The sequence below is a fragment of the Poromitra crassiceps genome, assembly GCF_964638095.1.
Source record: "Poromitra crassiceps genome assembly, chromosome: 18".
In the NCBI taxonomy this organism is placed as follows: Eukaryota; Metazoa; Chordata; class Actinopteri; order Beryciformes; family Melamphaidae; genus Poromitra; species Poromitra crassiceps.
The window spans coordinates 23265450-23287949 of record NC_139636.1 but is presented as its reverse complement, the minus strand read 5'-3'; the positions used below and the strand labels follow the sequence as shown (position 1 = coordinate 23287949).

General features: G+C 48.6%; 1 protein-coding gene across 1 annotated transcript in view; it reads left to right on the top strand.

Moving 5' to 3' along the window:
* The window catches only part of brsk2a (BR serine/threonine kinase 2a), a gene marked incomplete at both ends in the record, with an annotated part of 193565 nt that overhangs the window by 161913 nt on the left and 9152 nt on the right, over nt 1-22500 (top strand). Inside the window, 9 exons of the mRNA XM_083654772.1 lie at nt 2596-2627; nt 4211-4375; nt 6046-6143; nt 7195-7345; nt 7615-7680; nt 16000-16060; nt 19142-19958; nt 20270-20318; nt 21997-22120. Coding sequence (XP_083510898.1) covers nt 2596-2627; nt 4211-4375; nt 6046-6143; nt 7195-7345; nt 7615-7680; nt 16000-16060; nt 19142-19958; nt 20270-20318; nt 21997-22120 — 1563 coding nt within the window. The remainder of the gene's footprint in view (nt 1-2595; nt 2628-4210; nt 4376-6045; nt 6144-7194; nt 7346-7614; nt 7681-15999; nt 16061-19141; nt 19959-20269; nt 20319-21996; nt 22121-22500) is intronic.

The following is a 22500-nucleotide window of genomic DNA, read 5'->3' as shown; positions in this document are numbered from 1 at the left end:
GAATGAAAATAAAACGTGTGTGTGTGTGTGTGTGTGCGTGTGCGTGTGCGTGTGCGTGTGCGTGTGCGTGTGCGTGTGCGTGTGTCACGGGCAGTGCTTCTAGACTTAACAGCAACATTAATGCTTCGTTGTCCAGGAATTTCTAGTAGTCAGACGTAGCAAATCACTGCCATGCTGGTTCGTAAGGGGAAAAGGCTATGGGATTTTAGAATGTGTATTTCGGTTCAATGAAATAAGGTCTGTGATTAACAACATTTTGTGGGAGTGGAAATTTGTGTTCAGCAGGATCTTTGCAAATGAGGACCACTTTTATGACTTTTGAAGCATAAATATGGGTTTTTTTACGCAATTTTCAGAAAATGCTTCAAAAGTCCTAAAAGTGGCCAGCTCGTTGAACACAGATTTCCACTCCCATAAGCTTGTGTGAACCACATACCTTATTTCATGCGTTTAACCGAAATCCCCATTCTAAAATCCCATAGCCTTTTTCCCCTACGAGCCAGCATGTCATCCCTCTACATCTATATCATCTCCAACAACTCAGCAAGCCTTTTCACCTGGACCGCTATCCCTGTGGCTGTTCACTCAGCAGTTATCCTCACAGCAAACACACACACTGGGATGCACACAGGTGCACACACACACACACAGGCACACACAGGTGCACACACACACACACCCATACCTATCCAAGCCAATATTGTAGCAGCACTCCTCTGTGTTGAGTGAGAGCAGCTGGCATTGATGCTGTCAGATTTAGCGACTGATTGATGTGAGAGTGCATTTCAAACCACATCACTTTCAGGCCCGTGTGTGATATTGCTTTAGTGCCTGCAGGAGAGAGCAGGTCACCCGCTGCCTTCTAACTGACAGGCAGGGGTGCCTCTGTCAATAGCATGACCCCTATGGAAGCAGACAGGATCACCTATAGTCAGTCAGCGCAGTCTGCCCGGGCGTGTGAAACGAACGCAGCCACATCACATGAAGGCATTCATCAATGTTGAGACGCAGAGGCTCGAGACCCTTTGGGAGAGAGGAGGCTGTTGAAACATGTGGAGAGATTGATAGACGCACACTTACGCATTTGTGTGCAACAGCGCAGGCACACCCGCTAGCATGCAAACACACTCGCATACACACACACACACACACACACACACACACACACACACACACACACACACACACACACACACACACACACATACACACACACACACAGTCATACATACACAAACACACACACACACACACACACACACACACACACACTCAATGACTTTGTGTTTGCACAGTTAAGGATAATGAGAGCTGCGTGGTTCCAGAACAGTAGAATTGACAGTAGGAGACTCTCAACACTGACATTGATCCTTTTCCCCACTAGGGGCAGTTCAAGGTCCATAGAGTCATCTTCCTTTGTCACCCTTTCTCTCCCTCCTCCTCTCTCCCTCCTTCTCTCTCCCTCCTTCTCTCTCCCTCTGTTGTTCCTTTCTTGGCCAAAGCCCGTGCCAACAACAATGAGGGTGACGAAGTGGCCGCAGGGCAGATGGCAACAAATGGCAAGGCTTGCCAGAGAAAAAAGAGAAAGAAAAAGTGAGAGAGTGGTATTGAGAGAGAGAGAGAGTGTGAGTGAGAGAGAGGGAGTACAGTTGAGAGAGAGAGAGAGAGAGACGGGAGGAGGACAAGAATGGGAGATTCCCCCGTGCACCAGAGGGCTTGGCAGGGTCAGCAGTGTGTGTGAGGGAGATAATATTCTCTGTTTAGAGCTCAATGATATCACCTCTCTCTCTCTCTCTCTCTCTCTCACTCTTCCTATACCTCTCTCGGTCTCACTCTTCCTCTCAATAATGTTCTCTCTCCACTGGCCGTGTGTTCATATTTGAAGGCCTCCTAACTTACTCCTCGCACCCTTCAATCTGCCCGTATTGTCCTATTGTCTTTCCACTGAGCCGCTAAGCTCCAGGCTTATCCAAGCCTTATTCGGCCGGAAGTTGCTATCCACAAGAAAGAAGATTCAATATCGATCTGAGCATTTCACCCTTTGCTCTATCTCACTGATCCCTTTCTCTCTCTCCTTCAAAGACACGATTAAAAACATCCAAAACTAGACTTCTGGCTCGGTCAGACGTTGGCCATGTCTGCAGGTGGGAAGCCGGTGGGGTATGAGTCCTGGTCACTGCACTAGCGCCTCCTCTGGTCGGTCGGGGGGGCCTGTTCAGGGGAGGGGAACAGCGTGATCCTCCTCCTACACGCTACGTCATGCAGGCGAAAATCCTCGCTGTCAGGTGAAAAGGAGCAGCTGGTGACTGCACATGAGGAGGCATGGTGCTAGTCTACGGCTCTGCGGCAGAGGGGGTGGAGCAACGACCGGGACACCAGGGCCAAGTGCAATTGGGGATGAAAATGGGAGAAAAATCCGGCAAAACAAAATGACTTATGTGTGTGTGTGTGTGTGTGTGTGTGTGTGCGTGTGTGCGTGCGTGTGTGTGTGTGTGTGTGTGTGTGTGTGTGTGTGTGCACGTGCGTGTGTGTGTGTGTGTGTGCACGTGCGCATGCGTGCGCATGCTAACCTCCCCTCTCTTTTCTCTCTTACAGTTAGAACAGATCCAGAAGCACACATGGTACATGTAAGTACTCTGCTTAGTCCTATACGTCCTCCACTCTCCTCTTTCAGCTGTGGTGGTTTGGAGTGAGGCACCTGAGGGGAGCAGGCGCATGATGAATGAGTGTGGAGCCTCGGCCCTGCACAGCAGAGTACATTGAGCAGGGCATGACTCCACTCTGGGGGATGTGGGGCTAAATTGCTAGTGCATGAAAGAGGATGTGCAGCATATGGACAAGTGAACAGGGGGCCAGGCAGGGAAGAGGAGAACAAGTCACACCTTCATCATGTAGTAGTGGAGGATGAACCCAGCTGACCTACCTTTACACACCGTTTACTTTGCCGAGCAGAGTTTACCCACCTTTTTACGCTGGCATAAATCTGTTGTTGTGGATAGATAGTATACTGAATATTATCAAAGTGATTTAAGTTGTAATGACGATATATGGGAAATAAAAGCATAAATAAATGCTTTTCTGAAAATACAATAGATTTGTGTCTATAATGGTCGATGTTTGCCCTTGCCTGAAAGTCATAGTGTAGTATGCTCACTATTTATCGGTACATCGCTGCAGTCAAGTGACTGAGGCAAGATTTTTTGTTTTGTTTAGTTTTTTCTTGTTTAGTTTAGTTTAGTTTAGTTTAGGTTAGTTTAGTTTAGTTTAGTTTTGAAGTAGTTAATATCAGTAATATTACTCAAGAGTAAAGTTGAGTCATGGGAGGCAGACGTGAGGCCTGGAAGGGGCTGGGTGATGGTGTCTGTCATGTAGTGGGACTTCATGCAAACAGACAGAGAGGGTGAGAAGAAGAGATAAGCCAGTTGGGGGAGAAGAAGATGGATGTAGCGTGAGTGGATTGGACGCCTGGCTCTCTGCATGGCTGCCTGGCTGGCCGGCCGGCCGGCCGGCTGGTGAGATTGACTGGCTGGACGAATGAATGAATGAATGGCTGTTTGTCTGAGGAGCCTGGTTACGTCAGCAGCAAGGAGATTGCCTAGCCGAGAGGTAGCTACAGCTGTCACGTTTGTTTTTAAATCTCAGAATATCGCCCTGCCTGTTCTGCTCCCTAGAGACAGAAGAGAGAGAGAGAGAGAGAGAGCACATAACTAGAGGAATAGTGAGAGGGTTGGCCAGAAGGAGGGATGCTGAAGTAACTAAATAAGTGAGGAAAAGGAGGAGGGAGGGTACTGTAGAGAGAAATAACAGAACGGAACACGGCTACTCACATGTCTGTCTGCGTTGTGGTCTGTGGGGGGAGAGCACTCTGCCTCAAGCAAAATGACTGCACCTGAAATACCGGCATGACTATGTGAAAGTTGTCATACTGTGTGAGCCAGGGTCACAGTGAGGTAAACCACTCATACTGTATATTCCCTCCATATAGCCATTAAATCTCTTAATCCACTGCCAGTGCATGTCCTTATGAATCCTCTCACCCTTTGCCAATAGAGTAAAATCTGTAATATCTCCGTATTGAATTTAGCTTAAAAGTGCTCAAAACTTTTGAAAATAAAATATTGGGGGGGTGGGGGGGGAGTGCTCCAAACTTACTGAGAGTTACTGGGGGCCAAAATGGCTGACAGTGTCCTTAACTTCCCTGCATTTCCAGAGGGGGGAAGAACGAGCCGGAGCCGGAGCAGCCGGTGCCCAGGAAGGTGACCATCCGCAGCCTGCCGTCTGCAGACGACATCGACCCTGACGTCCTGGACAGCATGCACTCCCTGGGCTGCTTCAGAGACAAAAACAAACTACTGAAAGACCTGCTCTCTGACGAGTGAGTGAGGAACAGGGAGGCATGGAGGCATGGAGGCATGGAGCGGGGAAGTAAGAGGGAGGCATGGAGCGGGGAAGTAAGAAAGAAGTGATGGGATGGAGAGAGAGAGAGAGAGAGAGTCAGGGAGGATGAGGAGTGATGGAGGGAGGCATCATGGATGGATGGGGATGCTGAAAAAGAGGAGAGAAATATAATGAAATATAGAATAGTCCAGTGATTCTCAACCTTATTCATATTAAATTGAGTCCATATTAGAATCAGAGCCACAGACCACCCCCCCCCCCCCCCATTTGATGAGATTGGACCCAAATCTGAGAATATTTTTATTGTCAGATATGATTTTGTCCAGAATTCCATTACTGCCTATAAATGAAATAAGAAGTGAAGTTTAATAATTCATCAATTTGCTGGGGGCGCCCCTGGAACCTCCTCAAGGACTCCTGGTGGCCCCCGGACCCCACGTTGAGAACCACTGTGAGAGACGAAGGTGAAGGTTGAGATAGGGGTGATATTGTAAAGACATAAGTCAAAGCAGGGAGAAGAGGGGAGGGCGACGCGTCGGTCACAATAAGACGAGAGATAGCTGAGCGATGGGGGGGGGGGGGTGTTGGGGGGAGGGTTGGGGGGGGGGGTCTGTGTATGCCAGCGGCCTTGGCTTTTTCCTGCCTCTCATGAAATGCTTTGAAGCCGTCACTTTAGATGTCAGAAGCCATAGATCACTTAGCTGTTATCACACAGCGCTTACACAGCTTGCCACTGGATACATCCCCCAAACTGATCCACAAACACGCTCCTGGGTCACATGGTTCCTGTTCTGCTGTGTGTGTGTGTTTGCCTCTGTGTTGTGTTGCGTGGCATCGTTTGTGTTGCGTTTGCTCACGTGAAAATGCATTTCGAGCCGGGGACTGTTGCCCTGCAATCTGTATTATTCATAACCACCCGTTTTGTATCATAATTGCCCCGCCTTCCAACTAGCATTGCTCCACCTCTCTCTCCCCCCTCCTCATGTCTTCCCGTGGCTTCCTGTCTCCTGGGAGCAGGAATAGTGCTGGACTGGAGGAACTTCCTCCTCTGTCTCTAGCTCCCATCCCCTGCTTCATTTGAGCTGAAGTTGCAGGTTCTTGTCTCTTTGGGGCCCCCCGCTGTTTTCCAATCTGTCTTTGTTATAGAGGGCCAATCCCCGGGCCTTTTTGCATAGAGGAGATTGAACCAGAGGCTAAAGATATTAGACTTCCTGTTTTACTGAGAAAGTAAAGAGGGAACTCGTAATGTTTTGATTCCTTCATAAACTTGCTAGCAGACTCTTGCATAACGGAGATGGGGCAAATCGTAAAAGAAAAATCTTTATAGGCAGAATATCTTATGATGGTTTAATGATCTGTGGAAGCGAAACTTTTTTTAAACGAGGGGAAGATATTTAGTAGCTATTTCACAATGAACCCGAAAAAGATTAAAGGACATTAATCATAGCGAGTCGCCATCTTTATGTCTTATGTTGCTTGCAGACATATTGGGTGTGGGTGCATGGGTGTGTATTTTGCACACACCCCAGCAATCTTAGTTTCCTTGTATGCTTGTGTAGAGACGTGTGTGTTTCAAAATCATGTTATTTCTCTTCCGGATGTCTTCCGGATGTCTTAGTAGTCTGTCCCTTTGTCCCCGCTCTACAGTGACAACCAAGAGAAGATGATCTACTTCCTGCTACTGGACCGTAAGGAGAGGTATCCCAGCCAGGAGGACCAGAACCTGCCGCCACGCAACGAGATTGGTGAGGCACCGAGTGAAAGAACAGCGCAGGCTAACAGAAAAAGAATGTAATGTATAGACCCAATCAGTCTACAGTACATGACACGGGGCTTTTCTACCTGCAAGATATTGTAAACATATATTGTGATTTGGACTATAGAATATGATCGATAGAATAAGCAGATGAGAACAGAACAGTTTAGAACTCAATGGCAGTAAACACAGTATGGCAGGCAGTATGTCTGAGTACTATACCATTATGTGACTGCTGTCGTTTACTATAAATGGCTTTTCATCGAGTGCATTGAAAGCGCAGCTGTTTACACAGAAAAACAAGCCAATTCAGACAAGAATAAGTGCTATAAGGAGGTTCCTCATAAATTGTCCCGGTGTCGGCGGTGTCGGTGTCGGCGGTGTTGGCGGTGTCGGCGGGCCTTCTGGGATGTTTTCCCCTCTCCAAACAAATTGGATGGGCTCCAGCGGCGGTGGATTGGCTCTCCAGTGGAAAATGCTTCACGAAAATAAACAAGTTTCTCAATGAAATGTCGTGGTGGAAGTATAAGGTGTCAATAGGTCAGAAAAACTGTCTGCACCACCTGCTTTGCTTTCTGACTGATGCTAACTCTCCCATTCATAAGCCTACTGTAGGCTTCTGTACTGTACTGTACTGTTTTGTTCTGTAGGCCTACCGTAGTTCTACTGTAGGCCTCCACCCACAGAAATCTGAGCATAGATAGCAGTGCTCTACTTACAGACTTCTCCTGAGGTTGTTTTCTAACGAGAGCACTGCAGGAGGTGAGAGGGTTATATGCATACTGTGTGTGTATGCTAGCCTGTGAGTTAGCGTCTTTGTGATAAATAGATTCCCTCTTGAGTAAACGGGATACAACGGTCTGGGAGGGAAGCATTGCATATTCAATATCAGTTTAAATGTCAGGGTGATCAGCGGTAAAGTTCACGCAAACGCTCCAAAATGCACACGATACAGGCAAGAAGTGAAGCACATAGAAACAGACAAAGGGTTTATTGGGTTGATTGTGGATTGATGGGCCTGTCCGTTCCCCACACATCAGACCCTCCCAAGAAGCGGGTGGACTCTCCCATGCTGAACCGTCACGGCAAGAGGAGACCAGAGAGGAAGTCCATGGAGGTCCTCAGCGTCACCGACGGAGGCTCGCCTGTCCCGGCCAGGAGGGCCATCGACATGACGCAGCACGGACAGAGGTACGCACGCTCACGTAGGGCCATCGACATGACGCAGCACGGACAGAGGTACGCACGCTCACGTACAAGTGGAACAGCACTGTTTGGAAATAACTAAGCGATCAACACAACTGTCCAAAGTAGAGACAGCCGTGTGTGTGTTTGTGCGTGCGGGCGTGCGTGCGTGCGTGTGTGTGTGTGTGTGTGTGTGTGTATGTGTGTATGTGTTTTTATGTACGTGAACACACAGAGACTGACTCTGTGCTTGCTTTGTCTCCGTCTCATTGTAGTAAATCAGTGTACAGTAAAAGCTTGGATATTCCTGAGGCCAATGCAAAAAGCAGCAAAGAGGAAAGGTATTCACTTCCCACCAGTCCCCCCATCCCCACTGCCCCGCCCCCCACTCCCTCCATCCCCACTGCCCCGCCCCCCACTCCCTCCCCCCATCCCCACTGCCCCCCCCCCCCCCCCCCCTCCCTCTCTTGCCACCATGCGGCGAGGTGTCATGGCCGGGGGAAAGATGCAGCGGTGCTTTTAGTAGAGGGAACAGTGACATGTGGAGGCTTCACAAAATAACATCCCATGCGACTAATGCTTGCATCATTTTGCCACAACAGTTAGAATAACTTAACTCACTTAATTATCTGAATTTTCAAACTGAAGAAGATTGCACATTTGCATTTTTCAGAGTCGTAATATCTACAACTCCCCTTTTCCAGAGTTAGCTCGCTTATCTTTTTTTCTTCTCATAATCTGAACGCATTGATAATCGGTTTCTCTCACACTGTGCCCCACTTTCTCTGGTGCAGAACGTTTCCCTATTTTAAACTCTCCACGCCAAAGCCACACCCCCAGAAGGCACAGTGGATTGATTTGAAATCTATTTCCTCATCTTATTTCAAAAACCAATATATCATCACGCCACACATTTCCGCTCAGAGCCAGTGACATTTGTGACAGCAGGGAAGATTGAATCTGAGGGGGTGATAACCTGATCTGAGAAAAGCTGTGCTGGGAAAAGCTTCCATAGGTACATGTATATGACATAAATGCAGAGGCAGCGGGCATATATACATATACATATATAGATATAGATACAGTATAGATTGATTGATTGATTGATTGATTGATTGATTGACTGATTGATTGATTGATAAAACTATATCATTATAAAGTTAAATATTCATCCAAATGTCAAATTTATTCATAACGGTTCACCCTACAGTCGTAGCCTGCCAACAACGCAAATCTCAAGAACTTATTTTCCACTTCCTTGGAGGACATTTCATTGGGGGGAAGCCACTTCAGATGAAGCCTTTAAATCCATTTCAAGAGCTCCCACCTCTATAACAGCCCTGCTTAATTCCTTCAGTCCTCCTGTGCCTCTGAATTCCAGCTGAAGACACATCTCCTCCTTACGTTTCACCGCCTCTTCGCCGCCCCCTCGTTCCTTCAGGCCATCCGAGTCTTCTCTCTTCTTGATTGAAAGGTTGCGTCGGTTTAGAAGCTGCCTCCTGCTGCCCAGCTCCACTCTGACTCATCTGTTTCAATCCAGCCCCCGATCCCAAAATAGGCCCATTTATAATGCCTTTATTGAGCGCCGATAATGGCTTCATAAACACAGAGGCAACAGTGGTTCATATATCACACACAATTGAATGGCGTCGCCCATAAAAGGCCTCTGAAACGAATGCTTTGAACTTAGTTTTAAAGTGGGACCTTTATGTCCTCTCGTATAAATCTCAATAAGAGGGCCGATGTGGCTCCATGGAAGAGCTTTGCCTCTGAACATCTACACAGTCGGCTGAAAAGCTCCCCTGCATCTTTCCTCCATGTCACTTTCCATCAGTGTTTGTTTCTTACCCCTCCACCTCCATCTCTTTCAGGGACTCCTCCTTTACCCTTTCATTTCATGCTCTCTCTCCCCCTATCTCTCTCTCTCTCTCTCTCCCCCTCTCTCTCTCTCTCCCCCTCTCTCTCCTTCTCTCTCTCTCCCTCTCTCTCTCTCTCTCCCCCCTCTCCCTCTCTCTCTCCCCTCTCTCTCTCCTTCTCTCACTCTCTCTCCCCCCCCTCTCTCTCTCTCTCTCTCCCCCTCTCTCTCTCTCTCCCCCCTCTCTCTCTCCTTCTCTCACTCTCTCTCTCTCTCTCTCTCTCCCACTCTCTCTCTCTCCCCCTCTCTCCCCTTCTCTCTCTCTCTCTCTCTCTCTCCTTCTCTCTCTCCCCCTCTCTCTCTCTCCCTCTCTCTCTCCTTCTCCCTCTCTCTCTCCCCCTCTCTCTCTCTCTCTTTCTCTCCCTCTCTCTCTCTCCTCTCTCTCTCCCCCCCCCCCCTCCCTCTCGTGTCCCTTGTGTGTGCGGCTGACCTTCAGTCCCGAACGCCCCTCTGTTAGTTTGGAATTGCTATGCTAATGTGGGAAATGCCTCTAGTTTTTCTCTGTCTGGCTTCCTGTCAGCTGGTGGTGGGTTGGAGGTGGGGGGGGGAGTTCTATACCGCAGCCCCTCCATCTCCAAATCAAATCAGACCCCTCGGCACGCCATACATCTCTTTCCCCACTGCAACCCACAGCCGCTAGCAGGACAGCGGGGAGAAAGATGTCGGTAACAAACGTCTCTGTGAATCTGGACTCTTTCTGTATTTTCTGCCTTTTCTGCCTTTTCTGATATCCTGGCGTAAGCTTTGTTTGATCGTGTGCATGCTTGTGTGTGTGTGTGTGTGTGTGGTGTGTGTGTGTGTGTGTAGAGTGGAGATGCACATTGGAAATTTACATAGCTGTACGTAGGTGAATAATGTCCCAAAGATGTGAGTTTTCTCTGAACCTAACCTTATCTCTCCCCGACAGCAAACTTTTGTCAACACCTCGGAAGATTCACAGAACTTCTGATCACAGGGTGTCAGAAAGTGACTTTGAGACATGTATTTTGACAGGATACATCTCCACTAGCACACGAATGTTGGGAAGAGAGAGAGCAAACGACTTTATCTCAAATTACCTGAACCTCAATCCCTATCTGGCATTTTGCCTCGCACGTCTTGGCGGAGGTGGGCCCGAATTTCCATCAGTGGGGCTGGTGATGTGACTGCTCCTGTGAAGTCTAATTGAATAGATTTGGGATCAATGCGGGCAGCTGCTGTTATGCAGATACACACATGGAGCCATCGTCACATGCAAGCGGCCCGTTTCATTCTTCATCTACCCACAAGTGTCTGAAAAGACATTTCAAGCTCAAGTCAAAAAAACATTTAATTCTAAGTCTTAACATCGTGCCGGGAGAAATGAAGGGAGGTTAATGATATGTAAATGAAATATGGAAAAGCGCTGCAGTGCAAAGAAGAGAATATCAATTGATTTTCTTGTTACAGTTCTGCTCTAGTTGCGGGCACGCCGGTTCCACGGGTTGAGCTTTGAGTCAGAGGGGTTTTAATAAGTCGGACTTTGATGCTAATTACTGACTCTGATTTATCTAAGAGGCTCAAATAAGCGCAAATAAAGCACCTTTAACATTGATCTCTATAGCAGAAAGTGCAGATGTCTGAGCTGTGGATATGAATGCGCAGAGCCCTCAGGGGAGTTCAGGAATGGAAAGGATTTTAAACTGCGGGTTGATTTATACGAAGATCTTCCCCCGCGCAGAGTAACTCGATTTGCAGGACAGAGTCAGTGCGGGGGGATATTTAACTTTCTCTACTTCCCTTAAATCACGCTATCAAAGAGAGGCAGTGTTTGGGCTTTGGTGTTCACTCCAGGCGCCTTTCATTTGGTTTCTGTTTTTGTTTTATGTTCGTCCCTCATCCCAAAACGTCTTGTACTTGTTCCATCGCCCACAGCCCAGTATTAGACCCTGACTGGTGCCTTGGCTGCCCTCAGACACAGCCACTGGTCACACACTGAGGACATGGGGCCCATTCCAAAAAAGGTTTTATGGGAAAAGTTAGCTCAAGGACTAATGGAGACTAGAATGGCTATCGCCCGTGTGCGCGTGCACACACGCGCACACGGGTTGTACGTGCTGATTGGCTCGTTGTGTTGTGTTGTGTGTGTGCTGTTCACTATAAATAAAACACTCGTCAACAATAATTCATTGTTCCTCCGAAGCGGCACTCAGCCTCTGACAGCCCCATTACTGTACAGCATAACCATCTGTAACATTAGCTTTATAGAAGTCCCCGTTCCAACACCAACAGATGCACAGTGCCTGTAACAATATGCTTGTAATGGCCTGAGGACACTGTGTTTAGGCCGTGTTAGAGGACCAAGTGCACTTGGCTCTGTGCTGCACACAGCCGCTGCAGGCAGCAACTGTGGGCATCTCTCAGCGGACCGTATGGACTGAAATGTAAATGATCACAACTGTCTGGTCAGCTGCTCTATGAAAGAAGGAAGCCTAGCCAGCAAGTCTCAATAACGCCTACTCTGTACTGTACGTGTGTGTGTGTGTGTGTGTGTGTGTGTGTGTGTGTGTGTGTGTGTGTGTGTCTGTGTGTGTGTGTGCAATAAATACAGGCGCACACACCCAGAGGCAGCGAGTGAAATACAGAAATAGCGAAAGAGTGGGCGTTTCTATTTTATGCACTCCCTCTCATGATATCTGTTAGCGCTGCTTCACTGCTCTTCTATTTTAGTCGCCAGCGCCAGCGTCTAACTCCCTCTTAGAGGTCATTCTGAATGAAAGGGTCAGGGGGGGGAGACACAGATCCAGTGTATAACTTCTTCTTTGAGGTCATTCTGAATGAAAGGGTCAGGGGGGGAGACACAGATCCAGTGTATAACTTCTTCTTTGAGGTCATTCTGAATGAAAGGGTCAGGGGGGAGACACAGATCCAGTGTATAACTTCTTCTTTGAGGTCATTCTGAATGAAAGGGTCAGGGGGGGGGAGACACAGATCCAGTGTATAACTTCCTCTTTGAGGTCATTCTGAATGAAAGGGTCAGGGGGGGAGACACAGATCCAGTGTATAACTTCTTCTTTGAGGTCATTCTGAATGAAAGGGTCAGGGGGGGGAGACACAGATCCAGTGTATAACTTCCTCTTTGAGGTCATTCTGAATGAAAGGGTCAGGGGGGGAGACACAGATCCAGTGTATAACTTCCTCTTTGAGGTCATTCTGAATGAAAGGGTCAGGGGGGGGAGACACAGATCCAGTGTATAACTTCTTCTTTGAGGTCATTCTGAATGAAAGGGTCAGGGGGGGAGACACAGATCCAGTGTATAACTTCTTCTTTGAGGTCATTCTGAATGAAAGGGTCAGGGGGGGAGACACAGATCCAGTGTATAACTTCCTCTTTGAGGTCATTCTGAATGAAAGGGTCAGGGGGGGAGACACAGATCCAGTGTATAACTTCTTCTTTGAGGTCATTCTGAATGAAAGGGTCAGGGGGGGAGACACAGATCCAGTGTATAACTTCTTCTTTGAGGTCATTCTGAATGAAAGGGTCAGGGGGGGAGACACAGATCCAGTGTATAACTTCTTCTTTGAGGTCATTCTGAATGAAAGGGTCAGGGGGGGAGACACAGATCCAGTATATAACTTCCTCTTTGAGGTCATTCTGAATGAAAGGGTCAGGGGGGGAGACACAGATCCAGTGTATAACTTCTTCTTTGAGGTCATTCTGAATGAAAGGGTCAGGGGGGGAGACACAGATCCAGTATATAACTTCTTCTTTGAGGTCATTCTGAATGAAAGGGTCAGGGGGGGGAGACAGATCCAGTGTATAACTTCCTCTTTGAGGTCATTCTGAATGAAAGAGTCAGGGGGGGAGACACAGATCCAGTGTATAACTTTCTCTTTGAGGTCATTCTGAATGAAAGGGTCAGGGGGGGAGACACAGATCCAGTGTATAACTTCTTCTTTGAGGTCATTCTGAATGAAAGGGTCAGGGGGGGAGACACAGATCCAGTATATAACTTCCTCTTTGAGGTCATTCTGAATGAAAGGGTCAGGGGGGGAGACACAGATCCAGTGTATAACTTCTTCTTTGAGGTCATTCTGAATGAAAGGGTCAGGGGGGGAGACACAGATCCAGTATATAACTTCCTCTTTGAGGTCATTCTGAATGAAAGGGTCAGGGGGGGAGACACAGATCCAGTGTATAACTTCTTCTTTGAGGTCATTCTGAATGAAAGGGTCAGGGGGGGAGACACAGATCCAGTGTATAACTTCCTCTTTGAGGTCATTCTGAATGAAAGAGTCAGGGGGGAGACACAGATCCAGTGTATAACTTCTTCTTTGAGGTCATTCTGAATGAAAGGGTCAGGGGGGGAAGACACAGATCCAGTGTATAACTTCCTCTTTGAGGTCATTCTGAATGAAAGAGTCAGGGGGGGGAGACACAGATCCAGTGTATAACTTCCTCTTTGAGGTCATTCTGAATGAAAGGGTCAGGGGGGGAGACACAGATCCAGTGTATAACTTCTTCTTTGAGGTCATTCTGAATGAAAGGGTCAGGGGGGGAGACACAGATCCAGTGTATAACTTCTTCTTTGAGGTCATTCTGAATGAAAGGGTCAGGGGGGGAAGACACAGATCCAGTGTATAACTTCCTCTTTGAGGTCATTCTGAATGAAAGAGTCAGGGGGGGGAGACACAGATCCAGTGTATAACTTCCTCTTTGAGGTCATTCTGAATGAAAGGGTCAGGGGGGGGAGACACAGATCCAGTGTATAACTTCTTCTTTGAGGTCATTCTGAATGAAAGGGTCAGGGGGGGAGACACAGATCCAGTGTATAACTTCTTCTTTGAGGTCATTCTGAATGAAAGGGTCAGGGGGGGGAGACACAGATCCAGTATATAACTTCTTCTTTGAGGACATTCTGAATGAAAGGGTCAGGGGGGGAGACACAGATCCAGTGTATAACTTCTTCTTTGAGGACATTCTGAATGAAAGGGTCAGGGGGGGAGACACAGATCCAGTGTATAACTTCTTCTTTGAGGTCATTCTGAATGACCCTGAGACTGAGCCAGCCGATAGGTTAACGGTGCCTGGCTGAGCCACATGTAACGTAAAGGGCAAGCCGACTTAATATAAGTCAAAAAAGAATAGTGTGCAATAATGGTAATTGTCACGTAATGTATGTATACTTACTCTACTTATTTTATGCTGCTTACTTTATACGTATTATACTTATTTTGCTTATTTTAGGTTACTATCGCTTTTTACTACTGTTATTTTATGCTATGTTGTGTTCTGTGAGCGAGCTACTGTAACCTGTCCCAATTTCCCCCCGGGGATCATTAAAGTCTTTCTGATTCTGATTCTGAATGAAAGGGTCAGGGGGGGAGACACATATCCAGTGTATAACTTCTTCTTTGAGGTCATTCTGAATGAAAGGGTCAGGGGGGGGACACAGATGACTGAGCCCAAATCAGTGTTTCCACTATTAGAAGCTGTATTATACACACACTCACACAGGCCCTGACCCAGGCTCATTGATGTGACAGCACCACCATCATATCTGTGGCAGATAGCTGGAACTGGTGTATTTGGAGCCATGCTGTGTCCATGTATGGCTGTTTCTCAGTGGAGCAGTATGGTCCGGTGGGACCGCTCCGGCATGCGGACTGAGCATCAGTCTCCATTCCTCCATCCCTCCCTCGCTCCCACATCGGTCCCTGCCCTCCTCCATTCCTCCGCTGTGTGCCGAGGTCACACTGATTGGGGCTGAGGTCCTCCTCTCCAACAGAGTCAAGTGGAAGACACTAGATCTATTTATAGAAAGGCAGTAGTTCTGTAGGCTCGGCCATATGTTAACAAATGCATTCAGGGTGAAACGAAGAGAAAGAGAGAGTGGGAGATATTAGCTTGAATGACAAAGAGGAACCGTGTTGTGACAGCAAGTGAGCAGCTGCTGTTTCCGAGTGTTGACAGTTACGGTGTTTGTGTGTGTGTGTGTGTGTGTGTGTGTGTGTGTGTGTGTGTGTGTGTGTGTGTGTGTGCACGTGCGTATGTGCGTGCGTGCGTGTGTGTGTGTGTGTGCGTGTGCGTGCGCGCGTGCGTGTGTATGTGTGCGTCTGCGTGCGCGCCTGATAGAGACAGATTGTCCTGCGATTGTTCATTTGTGAGCACGCCGCTGCTCCTAGGGGTTATTGACGTCGTCTGTGGGAAAAGAAAAACATGACAAATGGCGCTCAGCCAAATGTCCCACTTCATTTCCCCCCTCAAGATATTTGCCGCTGATCCGGTGAAAAGGCCTCAAAATTCCACGTTTCATTCATCAGCGATCTACAGACAGACTGAATGCTTAATTTGAATGCTAATCTGTGGAAAGCAGTGTATAGATTTCCAGGCGAATCGGCAGTCAAATCACCATATTTGAAACCGAAGAGTTTGAGTCCTAATTGGTTTTGGAGTGAATGCTGGTAATGTCTGCTGTCCAGTCAGCGTTGTTGCTGTGTGTCCAGTCTTCTGACCTTCTTCTCTGTGTGAGTAGGTGTTGTGTTTGCAGGGGACTTGATAAGTAGTAACACCCGTGTGCTGTTTAGTGTGTAGCGCTTTCTACTCACGCTTAACATGTAACCTCCCACTTCTCACCTCTACATGTGTTCACTGAAGCATGTAAAGCATATGTATGGTGATCTCACAAGCTACCTCTGCCTCTGTGTGTGTGTGTGTGTGTGTGTGTGTGTGTGTGTGTGCGTGCGTGCGTGCGTGCGTGCGTGCATGCGTGTGCACGTGCCACAGGTCGCGGTCTATTAGTGGAGCCTCCTCTGGTCTCTCTACCAGCCCCCTCAGCAGCCCACGGGTAAGTCATGGCACTCCTCCCACATACACAGTCTCACACACACACAGTCTCACACACACACACACACACACACACACACACACACACACACACACACACGGGCACGTACACACACACGCACACACACACACACACACACACACCCACACACACACACACACACACACACACACACACACACACACACACACTCTTATCCTCTCAACCCATTTCTCAGGACCCTAGTGTTTACCTCCAGGCATAACACCCATCCAGGGGCTGCTGACCCCGCCTTATTGGAGTTCATGTCATCAAGAGAAAATAATAAATGCAGTCAGTACGCCTCTATTGTGGGGGCTTGTGACCTTTAACAGAGCACGGCACATACACCATGAGCGAGCGCACAGCGTAAACAATATCACCGCATCGCTCTCTGCAAATGCAATATTGTTGTGCTGTTCCACTGTATTATTATTCTGAGATATAGGATCTTTATCAGCCCCTTAAGTTTCAATCCAGAGTTCAGGTTTATCTTTGTGTTGTCAGGATCCACTACGATAAGCCGGCTTGCTGTTCTTCATATCCGGTGTTCGATTCGGCTTCGCATGAGGCGTTATTGCGCCTGTGTAGTTTGGATAGTTCTTTTAGCCCCGAGCAAAACACACCGAGGACATGACATCGCCACAGCAAACTTTCTCCCCTTCTCTCTCTATCCTCCCCCGCCCGCGTATGATCCCAGTCTCTCTCTTTTCTGTGGCCTGAGCTCCGTGGAAATCCAGCTCAGGGAATGCTTCGGAAAATCCCGCTTCCCCCTGCTTAGGGCAGGGGAGCTTGTAGTAAACTTTTCCAGCTGACTAATTTGAGAAGGCTGAGATTAGCCGGGATCCTACGACGAGCTCCTCGCGCCCGCCACACAGCACGGCTTCTCTCAGCCCTGATCTGAAAGGGAAATTGATTTCTCAAACCCACCCAAAGCCTGGATTGTGCTTCTCACCGAGCCACTCCGTGTGGAGTTCTTCCCTCTCCGATTTGTGCTTGGTGGGAGGCGAGCCGCTTCCAAGGAGGTCTGGAAGAGTGTGGCTGATCCTCCTAAATGAAAGATGGTAGAAAGTACACATAGGTTCCTCTGGTGCAGGACATCAAAAGTTGGAGTTGGGGTGTCCTTGTGCAATTATAAATTCAAAATGTCTATTTTTGATCTGCTAGAATGACGATCCAAACGGAATGTTGATGGGGAAATGCTGCAATTTTACACCATTACAAAGAAAACACATTAGTGTTGTCCTTCTGGCTTTATACAGTACCATCATCAGGCAAGCAGGCCCCCATACACACACAGGACATTTATATCATCACCAGGCAAGCAGGGCCCCATACACACACAGGACATTTATATCATCACCAGGCAAGCAGGGCCCCCATACACACACAGGACATTTATACCATCATCAGGCAAGCAGGGCCCCCATACACACACAGGACATTTATAACATCATCAGGCAAGCAGGGCCCACATACACACACAGGACATTTATACCATCATCAGGCAAGCAGGGCCCCCATACACACACAGGACATTTATAACATCATCAGGCAAGCAGGGCCCCCATACACACACAGGACATTTATAACATCACCAGGCAAGCAGGCCCCCATACACACACAGGACATTTATACCATCACCAGGCAAGCAGGGCCCCCATACACACACAGGACATTTATACCATCATCAGGCAAGCAGGGCCCCCATACACACACAGGACATTTATAACATCACCAGGCAAGCAGGGCCCCATACACACACAGGACATTTATAACATCACCAGGCAAGCAGGGCCCCATACACACACAGGACATTTATAACATCACCAGGCAAGCAGGGCCCCCATACACACACAGGACATTTATACCATCATCAGGCAAGCAGGGCCCCATACACACACAGGACATTTATACCATCATCAGGCAAGCAGGGCCCCCATACACACACAGGACATTTATACCATCATCAGGCAAGCAGGGCCCCCATACACACACAGGACATTTATACCATCATCAGGCAAGCAGGCCCCCATACACACACAGGACATTTATAACATCATCAGGCAAGCAGGGCCCCCATACACACACAGGACATTTATAACATCACCAGGCAAGCAGGCCCCCATACACACACAGGACATTTATAACATCACCAGGCAAGCAGGCCCCCATACACACACAGGACATTTATAACATCACCAGGCAAGCAGGCCCCCATACACACACAGGACATTTATAACATCACCAGGCAAGCAGGCCCCCATACACACACAGGACATTTATAACATCACCAGGCAAGCAGGCCCCCATACACACACAGGACATTTATACCATCATCAGGCAAGCAGGGCCCACATACACACACAGGACATTTATAACATCACCAGGCAAGAAGGGCCCCCATACACACACAGGACATTTCACAGCAGACACCCCCCCCCCCCACGCCCCCCTTATCACAGCTGCCCTAATGTCCTGTGTCACAGTCTGCCTGCTTTGTTCTCTGCTAGCACAACCTTTTATGTTTTAGTGAAATCCATCATTCTGTCATTTTTGTTCTGTTCTTATTTTTATTGTGTGCAGTGCTTGCTGTTCTTTTTTAGTTGTCATCTAACTTTTGCCTTGTTGTCTTTTGACTCGACTCAAGGGGTCTAACTGCATGTTCTTTCTTCTTCTTTTGTTTTCTTTCTGTTTTGCAATGCCTCCATCTCTCCTGTGTGTGTGTGTGTGTGTGTGTGTGTGTGTGTGTGTGTGTGTGTGTGTGTGTGTGTGTGTGTGTGTGTGTGTGTGTGTGTGTGTGTGTGTGTGTGTGTGTGTGTTCTCACCTGCCTCTGTGTTCCTTGGCTGCCTCTCCTTCTGCCTTTGTGGTTGTTTGTTCTGCCACACACCTTGTCTCCCTCTACTTGTGTGCATGCTTGCTTGCTTGCATGCGTGCGTGTGTGTGTTTGTCTGTCTGTCCCCATGTGCTTGTCTTTGTTTTCATTCCTTCCTCCACCTGCTTTGGCTGTGGGCTGTATTGTGCTGTGTTGTCCTCATCCTGCGTCCCCTAACCAACTCCAGCCTGTCAGAAAGTTCTGCATACCGCCTCAGTGCCCGGACATGCTACAGTCCCCTAACACCAGCCCCTGTCCGTCCCCTGAGCCCCTTCCCCACCGCACAGGCCCCCGTATGTCCACCCCCAACTCGCTCAGTCCCCACAGTGAGCCTGTCCGTATGTCCACCCCCAACTCGCTCAGTCCCCACAGTGAGCCTGTCCCGGTAGCTCTCAACAAGACCCAGACTCTCCCCGCCAAGCCTAAGGTCGTCCCCAAGCCCCTGCAGGCCACGCGCTCCAACCCGCTCCCCAACTGCAGCGCGGACCCTCCGGCTGTGGCCAAATCGGAGCCGTCCGCTCCCCGCCAGCTCCCCCTGCGGCCGCCCTCTGCCCCCGTGCCCCCCACCCCCACCTCCCCGTCCTCCCCTTCCTCCCCATCGTCCCCGTGCTCCGCCCTCAGCACGCCCCTCCCATGCAGCCCCCAGGTACGGCGCCACCACTTCGCCGCCAGCCCCCAGCGCTCTGTGCCCTTCGGCCTGCCGGTGCCCCTGTCGCCCGTCCGGCTGCACCACTTCCAGCCCGCGGCGCCTTCTTCGCCCACTGACCACCGGCCCAAATCTATCCCCCTCATACAGGTGACCCCTCACCCCTCCCCTCGAGGCAGCCCCCTCCCCACCCCCAAGGGCACCCCGGTGCACACGCCCAAGGAGAGCCCGGCCGGCACCCCCACCCACACGCCGCCCCCCAGCCCCTCCATCGGAGGCATGCCGTGGAGGACGCGCCTCAACTCCATCAAGAACAGCTTCCTGGGCTCGCCACGCTTCCACCGCAGGAAACTCCAAGGTACTGCAGCAGGAGGCTGGATGCTCCTGTTGCTACTTTTTTGATAAACAACTTCTTCTTTTCGTTTCTTTGAAGCATGGTGTTATATGACAGTTTCCCATTTCTTTACACAGTTCTTTGCATGTTTATTAAACTCTGCAAAAAAAAAAAATGCAAAAAATGCCAGATAAACAACTGATAAACTGGCTTGTAACATGTAGTTTCATCCCCCCAAAAAAGAAAGAAAAAGAAAAAATCATATCATACCCACGTGTTTCTGCTCATTCTCTGAGTCTTTGACCTGTGTCTGATAATTTGACCCTCCTTCACAGTTCCCACACAAGAGGAGATGTCCAGCCTCACACCAGAGTCTTCTCCAGAGTGAGTGGATACTCTACCTTCATAACCTACTTCTGTCAAGTATCAAATGGATCCACTGTGCTCACCTCCTCTCACCCCCTCACCAGTCAGTCAGTCAGTCAGTCAGTCAGTCAAACAGGTGCACTCGTGATCGCATGATATTTTGGAAAGCATCAGCACGATGCTTTCCAAAATATCATGCGATCACAAATGTTTGATTCCGTTAGTTCCAGCTTGACGTCCGGTCTGATGTGGTTTGGCTGTAGCAAGAATCAGTACAGGCTAGTTACAAGGATGTGAAGGTAGGCTGGATGATGCTGCAGAGCTCCCAGGGGCCTGATAGCTCACGGCTGGCCTAGATATGCCTGTGCGCTTGGCTGACTGGCTGGCTTGGCCATTTCCACCTGGCTGGGAAGGACATCCTGTTTGGGATGGGTTGGAGAATTGGATATGAAAAGCCCCCCTGTTAGATGCATATGGGCTCAGAGCACAGGCGTACAGTCACACAGCAGCCATAAGCAGCTTCTCGCTTCAGAACAATGGCCTGCATGCCTCAGCAGACATCAACGGGTTGCAAGTTGACAGATAGAAATATGTAAGTCTGTATTTAAAGAGGAAAGCCAGGGAAGGAGCTTATTTTCGGGGGTTGTTTCTTTCCTGAAGTTTTGCAGTCTTGGCAAATCATTTTCAAAACAGAATGTTCAGAATATTAAATGAAATATTAATATGGTGGAAAACACAAGGCCATATGGCTTGTTAGTGGGTGCAGGTACACCTGGGCCAGGGCTGGGAGTGAATCCATCTTCCTCTGCTCCTTCTGGACGTACAGTTCTGTTCACATACAGTAGAAGCTCAATTATCTCTCTCACACACACACACACACACACACACACACACACACACACACACACACACACACACACACACACACACACACACACACACACACACACACACACACACACACACACACACACACACACACACACACACACACACACACACACACACACACACACACACACACACACACACACACGAATAAGGACACTTAATGACACCCGGTGGCACAGAAGGTGAAATGTCAGGAAGCTTTTCTCCCCTCCATAGTTTTGGTTCATGTCCCTCGGGCCATTGTCCATTCTCTCTCTCTCTCTCTCTCTCTCTCTCTCTCTCTCTCTCTCTCTCTCTCTCTCTCTCTCTCTCGTTCTCTCTCTCTTTCTCTCTCTCTCTCTCTCTCTCTCTCTCGTTCTCTCTCTCTCTCTCTCTCTCTCTCGTTCTCTCTCTCTTTCTCTCTCTCTCTCTCTCTCTCTGTATTTAACCCTCGTTACTTCTTTCTTCTAGCAGCAAAGTGGATAGATAGATGGATTAATGGATAGATAGATGGATGGATGGAGAGGATGCATTGAAAACTAGAAACAATGTAAACATATAGTTGACCATGTGTGTTCTGCCTCTCCCCACAGACATATAAACAATGTAAACATAATATAGTTGACCATGTGTGTTCTGCCTCTCCCCACAGACATATAAACAATGTAAACATAATATAGTTGACCATGTGTGTTCTGCCTCTCCCCACAGACATATAAACAATGTAAACATAATATAGTTGACCATGTGTGTTCTGCCTCTCCCCACAGACATATAAACAATGTAAACATATAGTTGACCATGTGTGTTCTGCCTCTCCCCACAGACTTGCCAAAAAATCCTGGTTTGGTAATTTCATCAGCCTGGAAAAAGAGGAGCAGATCTTCATCGTCATCAAAGACAAGCCTCTCAGCTCCATCAAGGCAGACATCGTCCATGCCTTTCTGTCCGTACGTACACCGCTTTCAACACACATACACACGCGCACACACGCACACACGCACGCACACGCACACACACACACACACTCCCCCCTCCCATCCTCTACTCCCCATGTCCGCCTGTGTCCCCGTCCTCTTTGTCCGCACTGTTCTCTCTATATCTGGTTATGTGCCTATGCAGCAGTATTTGCCCTTGTACCTGCTGCCTGATGCGGGACTTTGCCTAATAGAGAAGCGGTGATTGGCTTAGCCGCGAGGCTCTCTCTAATAGAGAAGCGGTGATTGGCTCTCTCTCTCTCTCTGACTGTTTGCTAACATGCTTGTGATTTATGTAGCCATTCAGTAAACTGCTTGTGTTCAGCTCTTCTCTTTTCCCTGCGACTGCACTT